Source organism: Nerophis ophidion, linkage group LG01, assembly GCF_033978795.1.
Source record: "Nerophis ophidion isolate RoL-2023_Sa linkage group LG01, RoL_Noph_v1.0, whole genome shotgun sequence".
Classification (NCBI taxonomy): domain Eukaryota; kingdom Metazoa; phylum Chordata; class Actinopteri; order Syngnathiformes; family Syngnathidae; genus Nerophis; species Nerophis ophidion.
Window position 1 is genome coordinate 21,920,902 of NC_084611.1, and position 21,744 is coordinate 21,942,645.

At 39.2% G+C, this 21,744-nt stretch overlaps 1 protein-coding gene across 1 annotated transcript; it reads left to right on the forward strand.

The window, feature by feature from the left end:
• The first annotated feature begins 3,833 nt into the window (after positions 1-3,833).
• On the forward strand, positions 3,834-13,713 carry snap29 (synaptosome associated protein 29). The gene is made up of 6 exons (XM_061898283.1): positions 3,834-3,944; positions 6,159-6,362; positions 6,450-6,643; positions 8,242-8,327; positions 8,408-8,512; positions 13,302-13,713. Exons 1-6 carry the CDS (start codon positions 3,852-3,854, stop codon positions 13,460-13,462), a joined length of 843 nt encoding a protein of 280 aa, XP_061754267.1. The 5' UTR covers positions 3,834-3,851; the 3' UTR covers positions 13,463-13,713.
• The last annotated feature ends 8,031 nt before the right edge of the window (positions 13,714-21,744 follow it).

The following is a 21,744-nucleotide window of genomic DNA, read 5'->3' on the forward strand; positions in this document are numbered from 1 at the left end:
GGCGACGCTCAGCGGAAGAAAAAACAGAAAGCAAGCCAGCAACCGACAGCCTCGTTTAAGCTTCTACGGAAAGCCGGGAGGGTCAGTTTTGTCAAAAATACGCCTTTCGTGGAATGAAGAGTCTGGTTGGCCTCGTATTTAAAGTTTTTTTGTTTTACTAAAAGTATGATTATATTTTAAATTGACACATGGTCTTAGTGGGCTTCACGGTGGCAGAGGAGTTAGTGCGTCTGCCTCACAAAACGAAGGTCCTGAGTAGTCCTGGTTCAAATCCAGGCTCGGGATCTTTCTGTGTGGAGTTTGCATGTTCTCCCCGTGAATGCGTGGGTTCCCTCCGGGTACTCCGGCTTCCTCCCACCTCCAAAGACATGCACCTGGGGATAGGTTGATTGGCAACAACAAATTGGCCCTAGTGTGTGAGTGTGAATGTTGTCTGGTCTATCTGTGTTGGCCCTGCGATGAGGTGGCGACTTGTCCAGGGTGTACCCCGCCTTCCGCCCGATTGTAGCCTGAGATAGGCGCCAGCGCCCCCAAAAAGGGAATAAGCGGTAGAAAATGGATGGATGGTCTTAGTTGCAACAATTTTGTCGCCTGTATTTATAATATGCATCATTACAATGAATGCAATCAATCAAATAAATACTACTAATAATAGTAAATAAATACTACTAATAATATATTTTTTTAGTTAGTCTTCATTATATTTATTTATTATAAGATATTTATCGGGATGGCGTGGCGCAGTGAAAGAGTGGCCGTGCACAACCCAAGGTCCCTGGTTCAATCCCACATATCACAAACCTTGTCACGTCCGTTGTGTCCTGAGCAAAACACTTCACCCTTGCTCCTGATGGGTGTTGGTTAACGCCTTGCATGGCAGCTCCCTCCATCAGTGTGTGAATGGCGTAAATGTTAGGGGTATAACGGTACACAAAAATTTCAGTTCGGTACGTACCTCGGTTTAGAGGTCACGGTTCGGTTCATTTTCGGTACATTAAGAAAACAACAAAATACACTTTTTTTTTAATTTATTTACCAAATGTGTAAACAATGGCTTTATCCTTTTAACATTGGGAACACTATAATAATTCTACCCCACGTTAATCCACATTAAACTGCCTCAAGTTGTTGCTTTGATTAAATAAAATGACAAAACCTTTTTTCTACGTATAAAAAAGTGCAACATTAAACAGTTTCAAGTCAACTCATCATGCTTAATTTATTACAGCATTTGGGAAGCTTGTAGTTGACTATTATTATACACACACACACACACACACACACACACACACACACACGCACACAGCAAAATGAGCTAACGTAACGCTAAAAGCTAATTAGCCTTCAGCTTAACCCAGAACTATGAGCGAGCTGAGCTCCAGTTAAGTTTCTAGAAGGTCAACGGGCTCATAGTGATGTTTGTAATAGTTGTGACTGGGAAGTGTTTTTCATAATTTGGGAAGTGTACGATGTCAGCTGCTCACCTGCTAAACACATATCTGCTAATCTCGACGCTGGAGCACTGACTCCATGCTTTCTGAATACGCACTGCTGATTGGCTGTTACATCGCTCTGAATACGCACTGCTGATTGGCTTTGTATGTAACCAATCAGATGGTTGTGTGGGCGGGACAATGCTGGGTGCTCACTGCTTAGACAGAGGCAGAAAGCAGAGCAGCTTGTTTAGACTTTAGGTTACAAACTCGTTCGATACACCCTCGTACCGAACCAAAACCCCCGTACCGAAACAGTTCAATACAAATACACGTACCGTTACACCCCTAGTAAATGTGGAAGTAGTGTCAAAGCGCTGAGTACCTTGAAGGTAGAAAAGCGTTATACAAGTACAACCCATTTATCATTTATATTTATTTGAAGAGGACAATGCACAGAAACATTAAGTTTAAAGACAAATATGACAGCTAATTTCCCCTCTGCAGTCCCTGGCTACCTAAATTAAAGGGATACAGAAATCTCGCAATAAAATCATACTATAGCATGTAATCAAATCAAGTACAGAAACAGTATACAAAACAGCGCCAGGGAAGAATGCAAAATACATATACCGTATTTCCTTGAATTGCCACCGGGGCGCTAATTAATTTAAAACCTCTTCTCACTCCTGCGCTTACCAAAGGCATGCGGTAAAAGTAAGCATGCGCTGATTATTTTAAAACCTTCTTCTCATTCTGGCACTTACCAAAGGTATGCAGTGAAAATTTGAGTGTGATGTAAGCTTGGACCTTAAATCCTACTGAATAGCTCTTAATCTTCTTCCCTTTATGCGGTTTCAAATTACCGGTATTGAAATCAGCTTCCTCCATTTTGAAAATGATGACAGGGGAAGTGTCACTCGTGACATCACGAGTTTGACCAGGCGGTAATAGTAAGCATGCGCTAATTATTTTGGGAAGAGAGTTTGACCCGGCAGTAATTCAAGACAGGTGCATACTATATGCCAGGGGTCACCACCTTTTTGAAACCAAGAGCTACTTCTTGGGTACTGATTAATGCGAAGGGCTACCATTTTTTATACACACTTAAATAAATTGCTAGAAATAGCCAATTTGCCCAATTTACCTTTGATAAATAAATCTCTATATATGTATAAAAAATGGGTATTTCTGTCTGTCATTCAGTCGTACATTTTTTTTTCCTTTACGGAAGGTTTTTTTTGTAGAGAATAAATGATGAAAAAAACACTTAATTGAACGGTTTAAAAGAGGAAAACATGAAAAAAATGAAAATTTAATTTTGAAACATAGTTTATCTTCAATTTTGACTCTTTAAAATTCAAAATTCAACCAAAAAATGAAGAGAAAAAATAGCTAATTAAAAATATTTTTGAAAAAATTAAAAAAATAATTTATGGAACATCATTAGTAATTTTTCCTGATTAAGATTTATTTTAGAATGTTGATGACATGTTTTTAAATAAGTTAAAATCCACTTTGAAATAAAATTTAAATCTGATTCTACAGATTTTCTGGATTTGCCAGAATCATTTTTTAAATTATAATCTTAATAAGTTTGAAGAAATATTTCACAAATATTCTTCGTCGAAAAAACAGAAGCTAAAATGAAGAATTAAATGAAAATGTATTTATTATTCTTACAAAAAAAATAAAAAAATACTTGTACATTGATTTAAATTGTCAGGAAAGTAGAGGAAGGAATTTAAAGGTAAAAGGTATGTTTGTTTAAAAATCCCCAAATCATTTTTAAGGTTGTATTTTTTTTCTAAAATTTTCTTTCTGAAAGTTATAAGAAGCAAAGTAAAAAAATAAATGAATTTATTTAAGCAAGTGAAGACCAAGTCTTTGAAATATTTTCTTGGATTTTCAAATTGTATTTGAGTTTTGTCTCTCTTAAAATTAAAAATGTCGAGCAAAGTGAGACCAGCTTGCTAGTACATAAATACAATTTAAAAAATAGAGGCAGCTCACTGGTAAGCGCTGCTATTTGAGCTATTTATAGAACAGGCCAGCGGCTATCATCTGGCTACCTGGTGCCAGCGGGCACCGCCGTTGGTGACCCCTGCTGTATGCCCTGCGGCAATTCAAGGAAATACGGTATGTGTAAAAACCATATACTCACACAAGTTCCGTAAATAATCCATATTTGGAGCACAGCATAATAGTTTTCAGTTTTTTGGGTTGTTAGAGGTGGAAAGCGTTTTAAAGTACTTTTCTAATTATTGTTTAGGGCACAAAAAACAGGTCGGGTATTGAGAAACATACATTTATAAATATAACACTTAGCCAATAGTATATTCAGGTTACACAGGTAAAATGTATTTTCTATTTTTTTCTCATTATCGCGTTTTAGTTGCGCGGCGTGGGTTTTGCGTGATGACGTCACACGACAAGGCAGGAAGTGTTGAGTCGCTGTCAAGTCAGCTGACTGAGCAGCAGCAGTTAACTCCCGCAGCTCGTCGGTTAAAGGTTGGTATCTTTTTAATGATTCTTATTCATCGTTTGAATGAGTTATGTTTGGTATGATCTATTCTAATGAATACGGGGATCGGTTGGTCACATTGATAATTATTTCCGTTCTTCGGGTGTGGTTGTTTTCGTTAATTAGTTTGACGGGCATGCAAATTATGTTTTCAACTTTCGCACATGAGAGCAGCAATGATTTTGTTGTTATTTATCTTATAGGATAGACTTTTACATAAAGAATATGTTTGAGACAAATTTTATTTTTCGTGAAATGTTGTAGCTAGCATGTACAGCATCCATCCATCCAATTTCTACCGCTTATTCCTCTTTGGGGGCGCTGGCGCCTATCAGCTACAATCGGGTGGAAGGCGAGGTACACCCTGGACAAGTCGCTACTTCATAACAAGCATGTACAGCAATGGATCTCAAACTTGTTTCTCTGAGTACCACCTCAGGAAAAAAAATACTATCATAATATCAAACAAAGGCCTACTGACATGAGATTTTCATATTCAAACGGGGATAGCAGGTCTATTCTTTGTGTCATACTTGATCATTTCGCGATATTGCCATATTTTTCCTGAAAGAATTTTGTAGAGAACATCGACGATAAAGTTCGCAATTTTTGGTGCTAAGAGAAATGCCCTGCCTCTACCGGAAGTAGCAGACGATGACGTCACATGTTTGATGGCTCCTCACATATTCACATTGTTTATAATGGGAGCCTCCAGCAGTAAGAGCTATTAGGATCGAGAAAATGACAATTTCCCCCATTAATTTGAGCGAGGATGAAAGATTCGTGTTTGAGGCTATTGATAGCAACGGACTGGAAAAAAATAAAAAAAATACTTGGTTAATTCAGGGAAATCCCTTATCCCTCTATTGTGTTGCTAGTGTTTTAGTGAGTTTAATATTACCTGATAGTCGGAAGGGTGTCTTGACGCGCAGTGTCTCAGGGGAGTCGACGGCAGCTATGGACGGCACAAGCTCAACTTTTCTCCGGTAAGAACTGACTTTTTAACCACAATTTTCTCACCGAAACCTGCTGGTTGACATGTGGTCGGGATCCATGTTTCCAAATATAAATGTGTACTCGTCAGACCACAGAACACCTTTCCACTTTGCATCAGTCCATCTTAGGTGATCTCGGGCCCAGCCAAGCCGGTGGCGTATCAGGATTTTGTTTATACATGGGTTTGGCTGTGCATAGTAGAGTTTTAACTTGCACTTACAGATGTAGCGACTAACTGTAGTTACTGACAGTGGTTTTAGGAAGTGTTCCTGAGCCCATGTGGTGATATCCTTTACACTCTGTCGGTTTTTGATGCAGTACCGCCTGAGGGATCAAAAGTCTGTAATATCATTGCTCACGTTCAGTGATTTCTCCAGATTCTCTGAACTTTTTGATGATTTTACGGCCCGTAGATGGTAAAATCCCTAAATTCCTTGCAATAGCTCGTTGAAAAATATTGTTCTAAAACTGTTTGACAATTTGCTTACAAAGTGGTGACCCTCACCCCATCCTTGTTTGTGAATTACTGAGCATTTCATGGAAGCTGTTTTTATACCCAATCATGGCACCCAACTGTTCCCAATTAGCCTGCACACCTGTGGGATGTTCCATATAAGTGTTTGATGAGCATTTCTCAACTTTATCAGTATGTATTGCCACCTTTCCCAACTTATTTGTCACGTGTTGCTGGCATCAAATTCGAAAGTTAATGATTATTTTCCCCCCCAAAAAATGTTTATCAGATTTAACATCAAATATGTTGTCTTTGTAGCATATTCAACTGAAAATGGGTTGAAAATGATTTGCAACTCATTGTATTCCGTTTATATTTACATCTGACACAATTTCCCAACTCATATGGAAACGGGGTTTGTACGTGCTAAAAAGGAGAAAGGTAAAAATAAACTAGGAATGTGTGAATATTATATGACCTCTTAACATTGTATGTATACAGTATCCCACTTATCTTTTATATTGCATGTTTATATTTTTATATTGTGTTCTCCAGTTTTTCTTTATTATTTTTTTAAATGATCATTTGTCATGATTCTGTTGATCGCCGGTGCTTCTATTGTTTCATTGTCTGCTGAAGCAATGACAATAAAGAGCTTAATCCATTCAGAATAGTGTGTCACACAAAGTTCATTCAGGAAGTATCATGAAAGCTAGACATTTTTGGTGAAAAGAGCTTGTGTGCCACTCAGATGGCCTACCCGAATTCGCACAACCCATTTGAAGACGATGACGACGAAGAAGACTTCAATTCTCCCGGTATGAGTGAAGAGGAGAGGAGACAGCGATACCTCCAGCGGGAAGTGATGCGTACAGCTCAATCTGCCGTAGATAGCAGCTACCGCTCTGTTGGCCTGATCTATGAATCCGAGAAGATGGGTGTGGAAACAGCAGAGGTAATGTCACGTTAATCAGATTTGTTCAGTCATGCACAAAATTATATTGTCATGAATGACTCGTCTTCCTCACTGTTGTTTGTATAGGAACTGATGCGTCAAGGAGAAGTTCTAAAAAGAACGGACAAAATGTTGGACAACATGGAGCAGGACCTGAAGACTAGCCAGAAGCACATCAACAGTATCAAGAGTGTTTGGGGGGGACTGGTCAGTTACTTCAAGGGAAAACCTGAGACTAAACCCCCACTGGAAAAGCCTAAGTCCTATGAGGCCAATGACAGGTGAACATTTTAGCACAATTACATGTGAATAAAAGTGGGAAGTTAAATCTGTTCCACTTCATAGTATCCATCCATATATTTTCTACCGCTAATTCTTTTCTGGGTCGCGGGGGGCGCTAAAGCCTATCTCAGCTACAATCGGGCGGTAGGCGGGGTACACCCTGGACAAGTCGCCACCTCATCATAGGGCCAACACAGATAGACATACAACATTCACACTCTAGGGCCAATTTAGTGTTGCCAATCAACCTATCCCCAGGTGCATGTCTTTGGAAGTGGGAGGGAGCCGGCGTACCCGGGGGGAACCCACGCAGTCACGGGGAGGACATGCAAACTCCACACAGAGAGATCCCGAGCCCGCGATTGAACCCAGGACTACTCAGGACCTTCGTATTGTGAGGCAGACGCACTAACTCCTCTACCACCGTGCTGCCTCACTTTGTAGTAGAAAAGAGTGATTGTTTGATTTTTGTAATCCCAATAACTGTTTGAGGTATGTTGCTAAAACAAAGATAGACAAACCATGGCGAAAACATAACCTCTGTGGCGGGGGTAATAAAGCTGGCCACGTTCTTCTCGAGTATTCCAAGCCAACCAAGACTCAGTCAAGGCACGCCGCGCCTACAGAAATCATGTGCTGCACACCAAACCTATTTGATACTGTCTACAATTCCTCAAAAAAGATGAAGCCAGCCAAGTTAAACATCAGTTTGTGAGGTATTTACATTTTAAAAGTTAAAATGTATGTTAAGTTTTCTAGGAAACTGCATTTTCCAAACTGATAAAAAAAAAAGTAAACTGTAGCGGACACAGCTTTTCAAAAAGAGAGACTGATGATGTTTCCAAACAATTATTTGCACTTAAAAACATTTCATTTTTGATTTTTTCCTCTATATTGCCCTGTTTTTCACCTGAGACATTTTTAATGTTATCTCTTGTAGTATTGCTTTTGTATTCAAAATAGCGCCCATTGCTGCTCCATACAGCCACTTATTTCCTCAGTTTGCTGCTCAGTGTTATCAGTCTTTTTCCCAAAATTACTTTATCATGGTTGGCTAAAACTACCTTACAGTAGAGTGATGGCATCACCCAAGACCGTCTTAATGCACAGGCTTACCTCGGGTAAAAACGCTGGGTCTCACCCAATCATGGACCCCAATTTTGGAGGTGGAATGCAATGATTGGTGTTCAAATCTGTCAATCACAGACTGCTCAGCTTTGTCTCTCTCTCTCTCTCGACTGCTTTGTTTTCTTCCTACTGCTCCGTGCGGGGCTCGAACCCACGTCGCCTGTGTGAGAGACCAGCATACTACTGCTCAACTAAAAACAAAAGCAGTCTCCTGGATTGCCAGGACCTAAAATGAAGTTGACTGGCTTCTATTACATCCGCACAGAATGTGCATGCGCCCGTTGCAAAAGAGATGTATTAATGAACAAAATAATTTTTAAAATGGGTGCTATTTTTGCGTGGGCTCCTAGGTTAAGGCGGCTCTGGCACCACCTGTTGCTTTGGCATGCACTTGATACCCTGATGAAGTGTTTTTTAGCCAATTTATTCAGATCGTACTGTATGCACTGAAAATGTTCTTTTTATTCAGATTACAGAGTGCATTGGCCACTAGTAAAGAGCAGGAAGACAAATACCAAGCAAGTCATCCCAACCTAAGAAAGTTGGAGACAGAAGGTACAAATTGCTGGGGACCTAAGAATAAATGTGATTTATGGCTCAAATTCACTAAGTGTACTTTGACATCTACTTTTTAGGGTTTGGAGCCACAGCATCAGAAAACGGAGGCTCATCCAGACAGAATGGACATAATCAGAACAAACACCTTCGGGAAGCACACCAGACGTTGGACAGAAACTTAGGTATAATGTTGTTACCATATAGTAAAACCTCCAAAGTCTATTAGTTCTCTGGGAAAATATCCTTTGAAAGTCACACAACACCCAATACTGTGTGTTTGTGACGTTCAAATCATGAAATATTGACGCCACAAAATTGTTTTTCATTGAAAAGGTATCAATTATGCCAAAGAGGAGAAATATGATTGCCGTCTCAAAAGGGTTCTGCAGTATTATGCAAAACCAACATACCTGTTGGCAGTGTTAATTTTGACAGCAAAATTTGATTTAGTTTTAGTCATAGTTTTTTGACTAAAATGTAATTTAGTTTTAGTCATAATTTAGTTAATAGTTTTAGTTTAGTTGACGAAATATAAGATTATAGTCGACGAAAACTACAGTAGATTTAGTCAACTTAAGGGTAATATGTAAACTTTCCCTTCAATTTCTGAAAGTCAAAGCAAAACAGCGGAAAAATCACCGATACAAGTCGTATTTTGATGAAAATCATGTCTCAAATTTAGTAATTCACGAGTAAGCCATGTAATAAACGGGATAACGTCGAGTGAGTTGTATGTTGTGGAAAATGCTTACCTTTGTGTGGATTTCAGGGTGATTCAACTGTAAATGTCGCTTCAAGTTGTTGTTTTTCCCCGTAATCCTCGCGCTACATTTCTTACACTGCGTCTTGTTATCTTTGACGTCAAATATAAAATTTCCCCATATGTCCTCTCTCCTATTCCTCCCCGGCGTTGACATGTTGTCTTCCGCAGCGCATTCCCGGGTCAGTCTCAAACGCAAACTACGTTTACGTAACTGCCTCACCACGTCGCTCTGATTGGTTCTCTTCCCAACTCCTCCCGTCTCTTCCTAACGAAATGAGTTCCAATTGGATCTCGTCTCTGGCAGACATTTTCCTCTCGTTTTTATTCGTTGACAAATATGTCAATACACCTTGTCATCGTCTTAGTCCACGTAAATTGTCTCGTTTTAGTCAGAAAAAAAAAGGTTGTTGACGATAACTATGGAGAAAATTTTTCGTCAACAAAATTAACACAGCCTGTTGGCACCTGTTTTTGTGTACTTGGGATCCCCATAAGTCCCAACATCTGAAATCAAACCATGTAGGTATGGCAGAGATATTTACAAAACAATCTTGCCTTCTTCCAAACGTGCTTCAAACGAGCCGTTTGGAATTTGAGACTTTAGTGACATTTTTATATTTAATGACATATTTTTGACATATTTTCTTAGTTACGTCAGCGGATAGCTCCATATATTGTAGAAGCCCACCCAAAAAAGCTTTGCGTGTCTCCGCCATTTTCATTCACTTTTATTCATTCAGTTGTAGGCAATAGATTATAATATTTTGCTATCCTGTTTTTGCTGGCTGGTACGTGCACATGCATGCTATGCTGTTGTCATTTCTAATAAAAAGTAGTATATAGTAGGGCTGGGCCTATAGAACGATATCAATATCCTTTTTCACCTGGGCACCGCCATGTTGCTGACGTCTTTAAGCACGTTGTGTAATGACATCATCCCCACCCGGAAGAATTGTTAAGATAATCGCTCGACAAACTGGCAAGGATTTTATCTCTGGGGAACCGGTTTTCGATTCCCATCCCTAGTCTTTAGTATTGTTTGTTTTTATACAGACGGTGTGGCAACATCCTGACACTTCCAATGTGTCGGTTTAATGAGCAGCTTCCTAAACTACATCGTGCAGTGTTCAATAGCTTATAAACTACAGACAACCATCCACTGTCTCGAAACTGAAACTACCTTCAAATTTACTGCAGCTATTTTACTACCTGTCTACCAGACACCTTCTCCACTGATAACACCCTAGTAAGTTGGAAATTGTATAACTGTATTTATTGGCAGACTTAAAAAGGTCATAAAACTGTCAATAATTACTGATATCATTCAATATAAAAAAAACGTATATCGCGATACAGTTTTGAGCCATATCGCTCAGCCCAATGTATAGTTTTAAGTTATATCTGTCAGTAGACTCCATATACTGAAATATCCTAAAAACTACAACTTGGTTGACAGGCTAGGGCAAAGTTGAATGGGGCTTGGCCTGGTAGAGGGTTTCGCTTCGTAAATAAGAACACCCACAAAATAGCGCACACTGAAGAGACAATCAAAAAGCGGCTTGAAGATGGTTTGTAAAATTAAATCTATGCCAAGTTTGGACCGCCGCACGCAACGCACCCCCATTACAGGTTATGTGGACCACAAAGAAGCGTTAAAACAAATATGAACCCTTTAAGACTGCAATAAAAGCTCAGCTTCCCCTAAAATGCAAAAAAAAAAAATAAATGGTTAAAAAACCTTTTTTGCTGGTCAGGCATTAAAAAATTAGCCTAAAAATTTGCGATTGTCAATATTCACTGTGACGTCACTTTCGTCACTTGATGGACATTCATGGCACCCAAGGATCTTGTGAGAAGATGCAAGCTGCTTTAAGCTCACTATTAAGAAAAATACAAATAGTCAGGAAGGCAAGAACATTTCTTTTTTATTTCAACAGACTCTTGTGCCTTATCTGCTGTCAAAAGCCTAACGACCAACTGCACAGTTCCTAATTTCAGAATGAAAATGCTACTCCATCCTGGCTGTGCTACTAAATAGGAGTCTCAGAAAGCTAGCGCATGCAGGTTTGCAAGCTACGGAGTTTGTCATCAGTGTATTTATTTTAAAGTGTATAAGAATGAATATTAAGCGGGGGAAAAAAGATGCCAAAAACCAACCTATTTTATGTGGTATCGGACAGAAAGGGGGACTTTTTTTTCCTCCAAAATGTAAATTCGAAAATGTGAATGTGATCAGCACGACTTCGAATCCTGTCTGACTCCAATCAATGCAAGTCATCAGAATAAAGTAAAACACCAACTTCTATTATTGTGTTCATGAAAGAAAGGAATCTGTATTTTGTAGATCATAAATCATGCCTCTAACCTGGATAGTAAAAGGACGAGGATGTAATCCAACATGTTGGTACACTTAGACAATTTAGATCCGGAAATAGCAAGAACAACACCAAAAGACGCTTTGTTAGACCCCCCATTTTCTTTGCGATGACGATTTAATATAAAATAGGAATATAATAAGATTGTATCAGTTGGCATCCTATAGACAGCAGACATTGTGTAATACAGTAAGTGATGTTTTTCTAGGTTTGTTGGCTCTCATGAAGTCTGCAGTGAGTAGAAATCGGTTATGTAGTGGGGAAAAAACAGCGAATGTTGTGATGCATTTTAAAATGATCAAACTATGTAAATATGAATTGTTATCATAAATGTGCACGATACAACATTGCATCCATACTTGCAACATGTGTGTATATATAGAAACTACTGTTTCTATATCTACAGATGTTTAAATGTTTGTAGGCAGAATAGAGCTACTCCCATAGGATCCATTGCAAACTGACTAAGCACATTAGCGACTAAGTCATGTGTCAAACTCTGGCCCGCGGGCCAAATTTGGCCCACCGTACAATTTTATTTGGCCTTTGAGGCAATATCAAATTAACAGAGCTGGCCCGCCGTTACTACAATAACATACTACAATATGTTGTCTGTCCGCTTTTACTCCATACAAACAGCGTGCCGGCCAAGTCACATGATATATGCGACTTGTACATACACTTAAGTGAATGCCATGCATACTTGCTCAACAGCCATACAGGTCAGACTGAGGGTGGCCGTATAAACAACTTTATCACTGCTACAAATATGCGCCACACTGTGAACCCACACCAAACAAGAATGACAAACATATTTTGGAAGAACATCTGCACCGTAACACAACAGAACAAATACCCAGAACCCCTTACAGCACTAACTGTTCTGGGACGCTACAATATAAACCCCCCGCTACCACCAAACCCCGCCCCACACCCCAACCATCTCGTTATTTTATTTTAAGAGTTATTAGCCTGTGAAAAAATGTAATGTTGATATTTACCTCAGAAGGCTGCAAATAGAAAATAGGCATCAAATGTTTTAATTAAATTGTATTTATTTGACCATTGATTTTTTTCGTTTGTTTTTTGAAAGTTGATTTTTGCACTATTAATTTGTATAAGTATTGCTTGTTGCATATTCATTGTTAGAGCAAATCAGTGTAGCAAACTGAGCAATAATTAATTTATTCATGCACTCTTGCTACTTCAAGGCTTGAATGTTTGATTCATTCATTATTGTTGTTATTTTATTTTCAAATGTATTAGTAGCCTGTGGAAAAAGTTTATTTTGATATTCACCTCAGAAGGCTGCAAATAAAAAAAGAGGCACTCTATTTTTATTTAAATTTTATTTGATATGCCATTGAAATTTTTTAATTATTATTTGAAACTGGATTTTGCATGTCACTATATTATATAAGCCTTGCTTGTTCGATATTCAATGCAAAACTTGTTTGGGTCCCTATTAAAAAGGTTAATTTGTTCAACCTTGGCCCGCGGCTTTGTTCAGTTTAAAATTTCGGCCCACTCTGTATTTGAGTTCGACACCTCTGGACTAAGTCAATAATAATAATAATAACGTTAATAAACTGCATGGATATGAAGTGACTTTGATACCCGCAGGTTATCAAATATATGGTTGGTTGAAATACATTTACACATGTACTGAAACAGATTGTTCTTATTCTAATCGGTGATTATGGAAAATTAAAAAAAAGTTAGCTATCACAGAACCGATTGTTTGATTAAAGAGGTTATACTGTTAATGTATATATGTATATCTGCAGATGTACATAGTCTAGCCCATCTAACTACTGTGCTTACGTTGTCCAGATGAAATGGCAGGTGGTTTGAGTAGGCTGAAGAATCTTGGATTGGGTCTCCAGTCTGAGATTGACAGCCAGGACGATTCCATTGATTCTTTGATGAACAAGGTGGACAAGATGGACATGAAGATCAACAACACAAACCAGCAGATTAAGAAGCTCAAGTAGAACAAACTTCTTGGAGGTCTCACGGTGATCTAATGAGTAGTCATCTCACTAACCTATTCTTGAATCTTTTTAAAAATGTTATATTCCTTTTAAAATGTGTTCGCTTTTCACCACTTGCACCTGTATTTCTTGGCACCATATTTGACCCAATGTTTCTCTTCTATAATACATTGTGAGACCAACATGTGTACAAAAGCACATTGCCTTACTGCTTTGTACATAGGTTTTATAAAGCATTTTGAGTCTCAAAACATGATCTCCTTGTATGCTTTTAATGTTTTGATCAACATGACATGATCGAATGTAAAATTGCATGAATGACAAGCATCAAATATATATGTTGTAATCTAATAATAATAATGGATTAGATTTATATCGCGCTTCGCTCACAGAAGCGGGAACCCATCATTCATTCACACCTGGTGGTGGTAAGCTACATCTGTAGCCACATCTGCCCTGGGGTAGACTGACGGAAGCGTGGCTGCCAGTTTGCGTCTATGGCCCCTCCGACCACCACCAATCATTCATTCACCAGTGTGAGAGGCACCGGGGGCAAGGGTGAAGTGTCCTGCCCAAGGACACAACGGCAGCGATTTGGATGTAAATAGGTGGGGGGCGAACCTGCAACCCTCAGGTTTCTGGCACGGCCGCTCTACCCACTACGCCATGCCGCCCCTAAGGTACAACATAGAAACACCTTTACTGTATTTGTCATCCTTTAAATAAGGCGAGCTAGTCGAAACCACTATGGGTCAAAGGCAAGGCTTATGCAGCAGGAGGTAAACGCCACCAGATAGCGCCAAAGTGTTATATATACACTTTGTGTGAGATATATATATATATATATATATATATATATATATATACATATACATATACATATACATACACACACACACACACACACACACACATATATTAGGGGTGTGGGAAAAAAATCGATTCGGATAAGTTGTGCGATTCAGAATCGATTCTTTTTTTTTTTTTAATCAATCCAACAAACCACTACGCAGCAATACCATAACAATGCAATCCCACCAGATAGCGCCAAAATGTTAAATATACTTTGCATGAGTGTGTTGCAATAAATATATATATCAGGGGTGTGGGAAAAAATTGATTCGAATACGTTGTGCGATTCAGAATCGATTCTTTTTTTTTTTTCTTTTTTTATCCAAAGCACTACACAGCAATACCATAACAATGCAATCCAATTCCAAAACCAAACCTTACCCGTCAACACTCAGAACTGCAATAAACAGAGCAATTGAGAGGAGACACAAGCACGACACAGAATAAAAACAAAAGTAGTGAATCAAAAATGAATATCATCATCAACAGTATCAATATTAGTTATAATTTCAGCATAGCAGTGATTAAAAATCTGTCATTGACATTATCATTAGACATTTATATAAAAAAAGAACAATAGTGTCAGTGGCTTACACTTGCATCGCATCTCATAAGCTTGACAACTCAATGTGTCCAATTCTTTCAAAATATATATTCATATTTTTGGTTTGTTTATAGTTAAAACAAATTTACATCATTGCAATCAGTTGATAAAACATTGACCTTTACAACTATAAAAGCTTTTTTTTTTTTTTTTTTTTTTAAATCTACTACTCTGCTTGCATGTCAGCAGACTGGGGTAGATCCTGCTGAAATCCTATGTATTGAATGAATACAGAATCGTTTTGAATCGGAAAAATATCGTTTTCGAATCGAATAAATCGATTTTGAATCGAATCGTGACCCCAAGAATCGATATTGAATCGAATCGTGGGACACCCAAAGATTCGCAGCCCTAATATATATACACACACACACACACACACACACACACCAAGCATGATGATGTCATGATTTGCCTGAGCGGCTAGGAGACACCAAAAGTCACAAGCGGTAGAAAATTAATTAGAAATGACAGGATAAACAATTCAATATATATATATATATATATATATTTTTAACTTGGGACTTCCCGTGGGCCGGATTTTGGAGGCTGGCGGGCCGTATCCAGCCCGTGGGTCGTAGTTTGGCGACCCCTGCTCTGGCTTTAAATCAGTGTCAACTTGCTTGGTTTATAATGCATCAAATGATGCTGCTTTATTTACAGCCCTATTTGTAGAAAAACATTTGCACTTTAAAGACAAACACACCCCACAAGAAAGATAAGTGTATATAACAGCTGTGTCATGTTAAGTCCTGATGCAGGCATCTATTCATTATCATTCTTGGGTGTTGGGAGCAGCTGGCAACAAGAGGTTGCAGCCTTCATCATAATTACTTTAATTACAGCTGAGTACTCCCCAAACACACATAGACCCAACAGAGTGGAGCATGGAGCTGCACGAAAAAAAGAGAAAATTCTGATGTTATGTAATCTAAATCAAGCCTTTTGCTTGAAAACCACATCGATAGTAACATGGTATTAGATCAGATTATTTATTTGGTGGATTGCAATCACCTGACCTAGAGGCACCTCAGAGTTTCAGGCGATGGCCAAGCTACATTAGGCTACTGTTTATTTACCTGACTCCGTGCAGTTTTAAGCTTGTTTTAAAAGGTTTAGAGGCAATTATATAAGCGATTATGAAAACAATACTTAAAATGGGATGGAGTGGATTTTACGCTCTTAATCCTAGTAGTTTGCATCACAGGAGCTCCCCAAGGGACGGTGTTCTCACCTTACTTTAATAATAATAATAATATTTAGCTTTATTGTCTCTGAGGAAAAAAAGTGTATTGGACATCAAAACACGGCGTTTTACATACATACAGTGGGGCAAAAAAGTGTGCAAGTTCTCCCACTTAAAATGTTGACCGAGGTCTGTAATTTTCATCATAGGTACACTTCAACTGTGAGAGACAGAATGTGAAAAAAACATCCAGGAATTCACATTGTAGGAATTTTATAGAATTTATTTGTAAATTATGGTGGAAAACAAGTATTTGGTCAACCATTCAAAGCTCTCACTGATTGAAGGAGGTTTTGGCTCAAAATCTCACGATACATGGCCCCATTCATTCTTTCCTCAACACGGATCAATCGTCCTGTCCCCTTAGCAGAAAAACAGCCCCAAAGCATGATGTTTCCACCCCCATGCTTCACACTAGGTTTGGTGTTCTTGGGATGCAACTCTTAACATCGAAGAGGCAGTGATATTTATGGATGTTGAAAAGGTATTTGACTGAGTCAAATGGATATTCAATGTTATATCCCAGAGCAGGGGTCTCCAACGCGGTGCCCACGGGCACCAGGTAGCCTGTAAGGACCAGAGTCGCCGCCCGCTGGCCTGTTCTAAAAATAGCTCAAATTGCAGCACTTACCAGTGAGCTGCCTCTTTTTAAAAAAAAAATGTACTTACTAGCAAGCTGGTCTCGCTTTGCTTGACATTTTTAATTCTAAGAGAGACAAAACTCAAATACAATTTGAAAATCCAAGAAAATATTTTAAAGACTTGGTCTTCCAATTGTTTAAATAAATTCATAAATTTTTTTACTTTGCTTCTTATAACTTTCAGAAAGACAATTTTAGAGAAAAAAATTACAACCTTAAAATGATTTTAGGATTTTTAAACACATAGCTTTTTACCTTTTAAATTCCTTCCTCTTCTTTCCTGACAATTCACATCAATGTTCAAGTATTTTTATTTATTTTTTATTGTAAAGAATAATAAATACATTTTAATTTAATTCTTCATTTTAGCTTCTGTTTTTTCGATGAATATTTGTGAAATATTTCTTCAAACTTATGATTAAAATTATTCTGGCAAATCTAGAAAATATGTAGAATCAAATTTAAATCTTATTTCAAAAAGTCTTTTGAGTTTCTTTTAAAATTTTTGTTCTGGAAAATTTAGAAGAAATAATGATTTGTCTTTGTTAGAAATATAGCTTGGTCCAATTTGTCATATATTCTAACAAAGTGCAGATTGGATTTTAACCTATTTAAAACATGTCATCAAAATTCTAAAATTAATCTTAATCAGGAAAAATTACTAATGTTCCAAAAATTATTTTTTTTAATTTTTTCAAAACGATTCGAATTAGCTAGTTTTTCCTTTCATTTTTTTTCGGTAGAAGTTAGAATTTTAAAAAGAGTCGAAATTGAAGATAAACTATGTTTCAAAATTAAATTTTAATTTTTTCGTGTTTAGTCTTTTAAATTGTGCAATTAAGTGTTTTTTTCATCATTTATTCTGTACAAAAAACCTTCCATAAAAGGAAAAAAAATGTACGACGGAATGACAGACAGAAATACCCTTTTATTAAATATATATTTCTTTATTAAAGGTAAATTGAGCAAATTGGCTATTTCTGGCAATTTAAGTGTGTATCAAACTGGTAGCCCTTCACATTAATCAGTACCCAAGAAGTAGCTCTTGGTTTCAAAAAGGTTGGTGACCCCTGTACTAGAGGGATTCCCTTGAGGCCTTGATGAGGACATAGAGTTCAATTGAAATATTTTCGCCTTTACCGTTCAAAGCAGCAGGGCTGCCCCCTTAGCCCATTGATGTTTGTTTTTGCCATTGAGTTTCTGTCAATATCAAATTGTACTAACCCGCATATTACAGTAATATGTAGACCCAATGTGCAGGTGAAAACCTTACTCCATGCAGATCACCTCCTTTTATGTGTCTTGGACAACCCTATCTCAGTCCCGGCTGTTTTAAGTATTATTATTCAAGCTTTTGGACATGTGTCTGGTCCCAAATTAAACTTATATAAAAGTGAAATATTTCCTCTGCACAATGTTTCCTTTAAAATTGCCTCGCAAAGTTTCAAATACTTGGGCGTCCAAGTGACACATATGCTTGCAGAGCTTTATAAAGCCAAGTTTGTTCCACTGTTGTCCAGAATCCAGGGAGATATTGATCGCTGGTCCTTACTTAAAGGCCTACTGAAACCCACTACTACCGACCACGCAGTCTGATAGTTTATATATCAATGATGAAATATTAACATTGCAACACATGCCAATACGGCCGGTTTAGTTTACTAACTTACTATTTTAAATTTCCCGCTGGGTTTCTTGTTGAAAACGTCGCGGAATGATGACGTCCGGGTTGCAGGGGACATATAAGCGCAGCACCATTTGCGGCTAAGAGTCGTCTCTTTTCATCGCGCAATTAAACAGTATTCTGGACATCTGTGTTGCTGAATCTTTTGCAATTTGTTCAATTAATAATGGAGAAGTCAAAGTAGAAAGATGGAGGTGGGAAGCTTTAGGCTTCAGCCACACAAACACACGGTGATTCCTTGTTTAAAAATTCCCGGAGCTGAAGCTTTACTATGGATCAGAGCGGTCAAGCGAACATGGATCCCCACCACTTGTGAACTGGCAGTTTTCGGTGAGAAAATTGTGGTAAAAAGTCGCCTCTTACCGGAGCTCTGTGGAGTTTGCGCCGTCCTTGTGTCTGCCGTCCACTTCCCTCAGAAACTGGCCTCAAGACACCCGTGGACACACCCCTCCGACTATCAGGTACTATTTAATCTCACTAAAACACTAGCAACAGAATAGATAGATAAGGGATCTCCCAGAATTATCCTAGTAAATGTGTCTAAAAACATCTGAATCCGTCCCAATGCAATCGCCCTTTTTTTTTTTTTCTAGTCCTTTGCTACCAATATCATCCATGAATCTTTCATCCTCGCTCAAATTAAATGGGGAAAATGTCGTTTTCTCGGTCCGAATAGCTCTTGCTGCTGGAGGCTCCCATTATAAACAATGTGAGGACGTGAGGAGCTCTCACCCATGTGACGTCATCGCCTGCGACTTCCGGTAAAGGCAAGGCTTTTTTATCAGCAACAAAAGTTGCGAACGTTATCGTCGATGTTTTCTACTAAATCCTTTCAGCAAAAATATGGCAATATCGCAAAATGATCAAGTATGACACATAGAATGGACCTGCTTTCCCAGTTTTAATAAGAAAATCTCATTTCAATAGGCCTTTAACAACCCTAATATTTTTACATTATATACTTCTCTGGGGGGGGCTCAACATTCCACTTTAAACAAGAAGTGTTTTTTCTAAAACTACACATTGGAAGCCGAGGTGAGACAAATAATTTGTCAGGTACAGAAGCTTCCTTGCTTATCCACCAGCAACAAAAGCAAAAAACGGAAGTTACCCTTGGGTCCGATCCCTTTACGGGAGTTGGCGGTAGGGTTGTGAACAGCTGTCTTGTTGAAAGAAAACAGTGGCTCGCCTGTGACAAAAGCCGCCGCTACTGGTATGCCCCCCCTTTCACTGGGCCTAATCCTAGAACACACTGTTGTCAGTCCCATTAGGCACCATGCCAGAGACACGGGCCTTCCTGCTCCTTTGAAAATCAGGTTAGCAGCAGTAGCAGGGGAGTTGGCTCGGGCGGGGAGAGGGTGCTTCAGAGAAAACAGACAGTTGGGACAACGGCATATACTGTAGTGGGAAAAAAAGAAAAGGATGTGCTGACTGAGGGGAGTTGTGTAAGGGGAGGGAGGATGTGAGGAAAAGAGGGGAGGACAGCTGAATAGATTGATGGAGGTGAAGTTCAAGATGAACATCAAAACAAGCAAAAGTAGAAAACATTCATTTAGAACATGGTGTCAAACTCAAGGCCTGGGGGCCTGATGTGGTCTGCCACTTCATTTTATTTGGCCCTCAAACGCCTGGAAATAATATTGTGGAGAGACGGAGCAGACAGCGGACTCGGACAAACAATAGTCCGGCCCAAGATGGCGGCTAGAAGGCGGAGCATGCAGCGAAGCAGAGAGGCGGGGCACGCCTGGAGCGACACTGCAGCCATCAGCGTCAGGTGCGTATACCACACACCTGCGCTCAATCCCATCACCTTCTGCTGCAGCATAAAAAGGGGCGAAGGAGGAACATTCGGGGCAGAGGTAGGAGAATAACAACCCGACACGAACGACCCCGAGCAAGATGAGTCCCCGCAACAGACGCAACTATCGGACACCGAAAGGTGTGCCGCGACCAGCAGGAAGAGCCAGCAAGCCAGAAATTGGCGCGACAGACTGGCCAGACGAAAGGTGTATTGAAATAATCAATCATAGTCAAACCTGCTATGATGCGTCATGTATCGATCGTCACTGCAACCCGCACAAGGACGGCAGGAGATCCGTCACAAATATGTATCAAACTACTGTAACTTTTCTTACTAAAATTATTCTTCCTTATAATTTTAGGAGAAAAAAAATGTACTCCATGTAGTCGCAAATTATGTGAACTTAAATATTGTCTAATTATGCAAAAATATATTATCACACATTGAAGCTATTTTTTAAAATGGAAATAAAATACTAATAATAATGATTTCAAAGCAAGTTATCCATCAAGTTGTGCAATGTAAGAGCAGTGTCAAGTTCTTCAGGTTTTTTCGCAGCTCTGCCCAAACTTGAAAGGGCCAGTGGGACTCAAAAAGGACACAAAGGGACAACTCAATCCTCTTTCCTTGTGATTTATTGATATTTGATTTGAAGCAATCAAATAAACTGGGTTATCGGCGTAAATGAATGGATGAAACGAACGAATAGTCGGTAGTTAAATAGTAGAATAGTTGATTAGTGGTGGGTTGATTAGCCGATTAAAATCGCCGATTAGTGGTGGGTTGATTAGGCGATTAGGTTGATAACCTTAATCAAACAGAAAAAAAAAACACATTAGTGTTTCATAAACATCAAAATACATGCTTTGCTTTCTTTTTAAATCAATCCATCCATCCATCCATCCATCCATCATCTTCCGCTTATCCGAGGTCGGGTCGCGGGGGGAGCAGCCTAAGCAGGGAAGCCCAGACTTCCCTATCTCCAGCCACTTCGTCTAGCTCTTCCCGGGGGATCCCGAGGCGTTCCCAGGCCAGCCGGGAGACATAGTCTTCCCAACGTGTCCTGGGTCTTCCCCGTGGCCTCTTACCAGCTGGACGTGCCCTAAACACATCCCTAGGGAGGCGTTCGGGTGGCATCCTGACCAGATGCCCGAACCACCTCATCTGGCTCCTCTCGATGTGGAGGAGCAGCGGATTTACGTTGAGCTCCTCCCGGATGGAAGAGCTTCTCACCCTATCTCTAAGGGAGAGCCCCGCCACACGGCGGAGGAAACTCATTTCGGCCGCTTGTACCCGTGATCTTATCCTTTCGGTCATGACCCAAAGCTCATGACCACAGGTGAGGATGGGAACGTAGATCGACCGGTAAATTGAGAGCTTTGCCTTCCGGCTCAGCTCCTCCACCACAACGGATCGATACAACGTCAATCCAAACAATTAATTTCCACTGATAG